The sequence below is a fragment of the Manihot esculenta genome, chromosome 17, assembly GCF_001659605.2.
Source record: "Manihot esculenta cultivar AM560-2 chromosome 17, M.esculenta_v8, whole genome shotgun sequence".
NCBI lineage: Eukaryota > Viridiplantae > Streptophyta > Magnoliopsida > Malpighiales > Euphorbiaceae > Manihot > Manihot esculenta.
Genome location: NC_035177.2, coordinates 13,155,455 through 13,163,694, shown reverse-complemented (window position 1 = coordinate 13,163,694; position 8,240 = coordinate 13,155,455). Strand labels below are relative to the sequence as shown.

Sequence of the window (8,240 nt, the reverse complement as noted above, 5' to 3'; positions counted from 1 at the left end):
GTGGACTCGAATGAGGTGCCAAACACACTCTAAAGAACTCATAAACAACTACCCAAAAACCCCCTAAAACATCACTTAACATGTATAGAAACAACCATGAAAAGGCTGGATAGGGCACTTTCGGCAGCACCTTCGGCGGCCGAACCCTCTCTCTAGAGACGAAACTCGGGCACTTTCGGCGGCACCTTCGGCGGCCAAAAGTCCCTCTCCAGAGACAAAAGTCAGGCACTTTCAGCGGCCGAACCTTCCTTCGGCGGCCGAAAGTCTGCTTTCAAGCCAAAACTCAACTTTCGGGGGCAAGGTTAGGCGGCCAATCCATGCATCCAAAGGCAGGTTCGGCGGCCGAACCTGAGTTCTTCCCAGAAGGGCAGAACTCAGCTTCTCATGCATTCAAGCCTCCCAAACCTTCCAAACATCCCAAAACAAGCACCCAACCTTACCAAAACATGCATAAACCCTTAACCATGCACAAAGGAGCTTAACAACTTGATTAAACTCCGAAAACAACATCAAAAATATACATAGATAGCTTATGACCCACATAGGCCAAAACCATCAAAACAACCCAAATCCTCACATACTCTCTTCCCATCATGCATACTCACTCCCACATGCATAGACTAGCTTAAACTTCCTACATATCATCATATAAACATACATAAACAGGCATAAGCATACATTAGGCATAAAACCCACATAAACCTAAACATGCATATCTACCCATACTCAACCATTAAAACCTCTTAAAACTTACTTAAAACTTCATGAAACATAAAGGAAAGCATAGATCCACACTTACCTCTTAAAGATCGAGGGTTTGTGTGAGCTCTAACTTGGAGATGAGAGGAACTAACTCCTTGGGTCTCCAAGTTCCCAAAACTTGATCTAAGCTTGAAAACTCTTCAAAACAGCCATAAAACTCATGAAAACATGAAGGAGATGAAGAAAAACATGAAAACGGCCAAGGGAGGACAAAAACTCACCTGAGCTCGAGAATGGGGAGAAAACTCGCCCATTTCCGATCTGAGGGCTCTTTATAGGTGGCCTGGTCGAAGACCTTCGGCAGCCTAACGTGCCCCCTAAACTCATGCATGTTCGGCGGCCGAACCTCGGCTCGTTCAAACAAGACTTTCGGAGGCCAAAAGCGCTCCCAAAACCTTTCCATGTTCGGCGGCCGAACTTTACTTTCGGCGGCCGAACCTGGCAAATGCCTCCTTGGTCTTTTCTTTCCAAAACTCAATTCTTTTTCATTTAAAACCATAAAATCAGTAAAAATATTTTAGAAAACACATTTTACCCCTCTAGAAACCTCTGGCATCTTCAGAATTCCAGATTCCAACGGAGATTCCGCCGGAAGGTAGGGATTCCGATGCCGGAATCTAGCTGGGTATTACAGTTCTGACCAATTTTTTATTTACTTTTATATATTCTAGGTACAATAAGTACAATATGCATTCTGATAAAGGTTGGATGTATTCAAGACTAAAAGATGGTTTACTAAATCCTTTATTCCTTGAAGGATTAAATGAATTCATAGCAGCTGCCAAATAGTTTCCAGACTGTTTGAATGGAGAATTAATTAGGTGTCCATGTAATCGATTTAAGTGCCAAAATCAGAGTTTTGAAGATGAGAGTACAGTTAAGTTTCATCTCATGAAATATGGGTTTGTTAGAGACTATTATGTATGGTATTTGCATGGCGAAATTCAAAACTACAATGTGGTCCATGGGAGAAGTAATGATTCGACTGACAACACTTACAATATGGAATATCAACATGGTGAATTCTCTAATGCTTATGAACAACTAGTTGTAGATGCAGCAGGACCTAGTTTCTCCCCATCAATTAGTAATGAGCCTCCAAATCAATCTACTCAGAGATTGTATGACATGTTGGCCGCTGTTAATCAGGAATTGTGGCCAGGTTGTGAAAATCATTCACAATTGTCAGCTATGGCAAGGATATTGAATATCAAATCTGAACATCATTTGTCTGAACGTTGCTTTGACAATATTTGCCAATTCATCAAAGAAATTTTACCTACTGATAATTTGTTTACTGATAATTTCTACTCTATAAAGAAATTACTTGAAGGCTTGGGATTACCAATTCAGAAGATTCATAGTTGCTTAAATGGTTGTATGATTTATTGCGGTGAGAATAATGAATTGCTCAGGTGCAAGGTGTGTGATCATCCGAGGTATAAACGATTACGAGATAGTCAGAGCTCTAGTAAAACCCAAGTTGCTTATAGTAAAATGTATTATATGCCAATCACACCTAGACTACAAAGGTTGTATGCATCTAATGCTACAGCCAAGGATCTGACTTGGCACGCCAATCATGGGACTGATGATGATTTAATGCATCATCCATCTGACTCGCATGCATGGAAAGTTTTTTATAATAATTGGCCTCATTTCAGTGCTGAGAAACGTAATATCCGTCTAGGACTGTGCACCGATGGTTTTCAACCCTTTGGATAATCTAGTCAGCAATATTCATCATGGCCTGTCATACTGACACCGTACAACTTACCTCCATGGTTATGCATGAAAGGTGAGTATATGTTTCTCACTATACTTGTCCCAAGGCCTAGAAATCCAAAAGATAAGTTGGATGTGTATTTACAACCCCTAGTAACTGAGCTGAAAGATTTATGGGATAATGGAGTTGAAACATATGATGCATTCAAGAAAGAAAATTTCAACTTGCGAGCTTCTTTATTGTGGACTATAAGTGATTTTCCTGCTTATGCTATGTTATCTGGATGGAGCACTGCAGGATGGACCGCTTGTCCTTATTGCATGGAAGATAGTGATGCGTTCACATTGACAAGAGGAGGTAAGCAATCATGGTTTGATAATCATCATAAATTTTTACCTCCTAGCCATTGTTTTAGAAGAAACAAAATAGCTTTTAGGAAGAATGTATCTGTTACTAAGAAAGCTAAACCACCAATTTCTGGTGAAGAAGTACTGAAACAGATTGACGAATTGGGGTTTAAGAGAGTTATAGATGAAGATGCATTTGAAATAAATTCCCGTCTATCAAAGCAATGCGGTTGGAGAAAAAGAAGTATCTTTTGGGATTTACCGTATTGGAAAAGTAATTTGATTCGGCACAATCTTGATGTAATGCACATTGAGAAAAATTTCTTTGAAAATATAATCAACACTATAATGAGTGTTGAGGGAAAGACAAAGGATAATGCTAAGTCAAGAACAGACCTAAATGTGATATGCAATCGGCCAAAGTTGGAAATGGATCAAGTCACTGGGAGATATCCAAAAGCTTGTTATACTCTAGATAAGCAAAGTAAGCAAGTGTTATGTGATTGGCTGAAACATCTAAAGTTTCCCGATGGATATGTTTCTAATAAGGGGCGATGTATTGATATGAAGAAGCTGAAGATGTTTGGGATGAAGAGTCATGATTGTCATGTCTTCATGCAGCGGATTATGCCAACTGCATTTCGTGAGTTGCTTCCGTCAAATGTGTGGTAGCCCTTAACAGTGTTGAGTAATTTTTTTAAGGAATTAACATCAACCACTATAAGTGAGAGTGATATGTTGCAGTTGCATGGTGAAATTCCTTTAATCATATGCAAGCTTGAGCGTATTTTCCCTCCAAGCTTCTTTGATTGTATGGAACACCTCATTGTCCATCTAGCATATGAAGCATGGCTGGCAGGTCCAGTGCAATATCGATGGATGTATCCTTTTGAACGGTAAGTTCTTTTAACTTCACTTTAATTAAGTTATTTAATAATGTTTACTAATATTGGTCATATATTTTATAGATATCTGCGACGGCTTAAGAATAATGTGAGAAATAAAGCTAGAGTCGAGGGATCAATATGTAATGCGTACCTAGTAGAAGAAGCAACTTCATTTTGTGCACATTACTTTAAATCGTATGTCCAAACTAGACATCGAAAAGTGCCAAGGAATGTTGATATTTCATAAAGTACTGAAAATTATGAAGGCAATCTATCAATCTTCATGCAGTCCGGTCGACCAATAGGAAAAGGGACAACCAGATATCTTATGGAGGATGAGTATAAAGCAGCACAAGTGTACATATTATTAAATTGTCCAGAAGTGAAACCCTATATTGAGTAAGTTATTGTAAATAAGTAATTTATATATTATGTTCTTAAATTACTTTTTCTAATGGAGTTGAGGTTTTTCCAGCATTTACATTGATCAATTGCGCTCAAATGATCCATTGGTCAATGATTCTCAGATTGATATCAAATTGGAGAGTGAATTCTCTATATGGTTCAACAATTTTGCTCATGATTCATGCAGTAACATATCCAACAAGTTTATCATATCGCTTGCAATGGGTCCATTATGAAGTGTGACATCATACAATGGATATATGGTGAATGGATATAAATTTCAATCGAAGTTATACTGTGCAAGTAGAGCAACTATGAACAGTGGGGTGTGTATTAAGGGGTCAAATTACAGCAGCGAAGAAAGCGATTACTATGGACAATTGCTTGAAGTTATACGTTTGGAGTATCCAATCAAGCGAGTTGTACTTTTCAAATGCAATTGGTTTGACCCCACTCCAAATGTAGGCACAAAGATCCATAGTAAATATAAACTTATCGATGTAAATCATAAACGATCTTTTAATAGATATGAGCCTTTTGTGCTGGGAGTACAAGCAATACAAGTGATATATACTCCGTATCCTAGCCTAAAGCGAGATAAAATTGAATGGTGGACTGCTATAAAAGTCAAAGAACGTTCTGTAATTCAACTTCCAACACAAGAAAATACACAACCTACTGATGAACCATTTCAACAAGATGAAATAGAACACATTGCCATAATTAGAGAAATTGATGATTCAACACAACAATTAAATGATCCAATTGGGAATGTTATTGAAATTGATGATGGTGAAGAAAACGATGAAGATGAAACTATAATAGCAACAGAAACAGATGATGATGATGATGATGATGATAATGATAATGATGACTTAGATGTAGATAGTGAATAGAAGGTATAACATAATTGATATCTATTTTTACTTTTAGTTATTAAATATGTTAACTACATATGATTTCTTTAATGTAAATTTGTACAGGATGAGAGGACGAGGACGTGGATCTTCATCACGGGGTCGAGGAGACCATGGCAAAGGTAGTGTCCACACAACTGAATCAGAAAATGTCAATCAAGATTTAGTACAACACACTGCTTTGATTCCTAGACCAGACCAGGGTGAGAGATCCACACCGGGTGCTGCATCATCCACTCCTGCTTCAGTGCACACATCTGCTACTGCCTCAGCTCCCATAGGTTTGCCACCTATTGCATCTACGGCTACATCTGCATCTGCATCTGCATCTGCTTCTGGTAGTTGTGGACCTACATGGCTCAGACCACATATTTCCATAGTAAACTCAATGTGAGTAAAATTTATAAGTATTTTTAACTATGCATTTAATTTTTATGCTTATTTCAAAATAATTTTTTTGTCAATTATTCTTTTACAGCATGCAGCCTTCTGATCCGATTGCTAGGCGGATTACCTTGATCTTTAAGGAAAAGTTAGTAGCAGATGGCTTTTGTTGGAAAAATATACCAGAAGAGGTTAAAGAATTCTATTGGCAAGAATTTAAGGTAATACAAATTTTACAATACATGTGATTATTTTTACTGTGTATTATTTGTAGCTAAATGTGAGTAATTACAGAAACACTTCTTATGGGAGGAGGCAATAGAACAGCTTATGAAAATAGCTTGGAGAAAGAAAGCTGCTGAGCGCTATCGTAGCCTTATGTGTAGCATAAGGATTGGGAAAGAGAAGAGGCTATCACTGACGGAAGGAGTAATGGATGCATGGCAATCCGCTTAGGGAGCAACTGAGTATCAAAACAAATGCAAAAAATTCTCAAATAACAGAAAGAGTGAAACAGGTAGACAAGGTGCTGGCCCATCAAGACATTGTGGAGGATCCATATCTCAGTATAGGCATGAACAACAGATGGTATGTAGTATTCAATATTCACTTAAATTTTTCAAATGCTTTAAATTTTATGCAATTTGTTGTGAATTAATATTCAAGCATGTTATTACTATTTATATTTAACTTGCAGCGTGAAAGGCTAGGCAGAGATCATTTACCTCATGAGTTATTTGAGGCTACTCATAAGAAGAAGGGTACCTCAGAGTTTGTTGATGCACGCTCAAAATCCATTCATGTGAGAAATTAAATAAATTTATAGTAAATTATTTGATTTATAGTTTATATTGCTATATCACATGGGTTTTTTTTTTAAAGACCGCTTTCTGACTTTGAAAGAGCAAGCATCACAGACAGATAATGACAGTACTGAGGCATCTTGCATTGATGAGGCTCAGTTATACTTTGAGGCAGTAGGTGGAGAGAAAAAAAGAAGAGTGTACGGTCTTGGATCACAGGCTTCAGTTTTCTTCCCAAACAAGTGTTCTGCTAGTACAGCCTTCACATCAGCTCAGCAAAATCAGGATCTTCAAGATGAAATGGCTGATCTCAGACGCAAGCTACAAGAGCGTGAGGATAATGAACAATTATTGCATGAGCAAAACGTGCGGATTTCCTCTGAGCTCTCACAGGTGAAGGATTTACTTATGCAGCTCGTGAGTCAAAGACAAAGCAGCCAGCCATCAGCTCCTGGTGAAGGAACTTCTACACAGCTTCCTGATCAACCAGATGAAGCTAATGATGAGGATGAGGACGAGGACGAGGACGAGGACACTACACATTTGTAGTTTTTTCATTACTTATATGTACTAGGATAATAAATAATTTGTTAATTTTTTAGTTTAAAATTACACAACTTGATTTTTGGATATATGTTTGATTTGATTTACATAATATATGATATTGGATTTGAGCTTATTCATGATATGTATGACATTTGGTTTTTACATTTGTTATTGAGATGACTTGTAATAATTGAGTGTATTTACAGGTTAAATTGTCTGGTTAGAATATATAATTTTATATATTTTATTATAATTTTATGAATAGTAACGGATTAGTAACGGATTAAGTTGTTACTAATCTGTTAAAAATAGTAACGGATTAGTAACAGAAAATCCGTTACTGATTTTTCAAAATTAGTAACGGATTTCTGTAACAGAAAAATCCATTACTAACTGAATCCGTTACTAAAACCAACTAAAAGGAAACCAAATTTAGTAACGGATTTTCCGTTACTAAATTAGTAACGGATTGGTAAATCTGTTACTAATGCATTAGCAACGAGGTTCACTGTAACAGAAATTTTCCGTTACTAATCCATTACAAAATACTTTTAGTAACGGATTTTTAATAATTAGTAACGGAAATTTCCGTTACTAATCTGGTAAATTTTTGTAATGCTTGGCAACTTGCTGATTAGTGATTAATTAGAGGACGTTCCCTAATTGGTTTAATCTTAAGGAGAGACATGGTGGTGAGAAGCATCTTCCACCCCCATAACTAATCTATTGAAACAGCCAAAGAAACATAGTGTCAATGATCAATCCTAACAACTGAAGTGAATCTGATTCTTCAACTAGAGCTTTCTCATTATTGATTTCTTTTATTTTAATTATTTGCCTTCTTTTACTGCTTCCAGTTTTAGATCTCTTGAATTAATCTCAAAACCCCCATTTTACTTTCAGTTTATTTGCCTTCAGTTTATCTCGTTTCAGTTTACTTCTCTTTCAGTTTATTTTTGTTTCGGTTAATTCTCTTGGTCTTGATAAGAAAGATAGGTAAGTTTTCAATTCTCTGTGGATTCGATCCTTTACCACTATCTGCAGTAGTAATATTGTTGATAACCAGAAAGGTTATTTTTGACCGGCTTCGACAACCGCGAGTCATTTATCCAGAGAGGAAAGTTTTTGGGATATATGGTAAGTTCATAAGGTATATAGCGCAACCCAAAAAAGGTTCAATCAATCTTTAATATGCCTAGTTGACCTGCATTAGGAATGTGTAGATATTGACTAGATGAGTAATAGCGCTAAACCAATTCATGTCAAAGTCCGTAGAAAATTTTGACATTCTTCAAAATATTAAGTAAGTCATTGAACTTTGAATGGAGTGAGGAATGTCAGAAAGCCTTCGAAGAGCTAAAAGAATACCCTTGGCTCACAAAAAATCCTTAGCATATCAATTTCGGGGGAGGATTTCTTCTCTACCTAGCCGCTTCTGATCAAGCAGTCAGTGCAGTACTAAT

The 8,240-nt window shown here is 36.9% G+C and overlaps 1 protein-coding gene across 1 annotated transcript; it reads left to right on the top strand.

Annotated features, from left to right (window-relative positions):
- Positions 1 to 5,111: 5,111 nt before the first annotated feature.
- On the top strand, positions 5,112 to 6,780 carry LOC110604826. The gene is made up of 5 exons (XM_021743133.1): positions 5,112 to 5,434; positions 5,523 to 5,649; positions 5,723 to 5,857; positions 6,126 to 6,189; positions 6,311 to 6,780. Exons 1-5 carry the CDS (start codon positions 5,112 to 5,114, stop codon positions 6,778 to 6,780), a joined length of 1,119 nt encoding a protein of 372 aa, XP_021598825.1.
- The last annotated feature ends 1,460 nt before the right edge of the window (positions 6,781 to 8,240 follow it).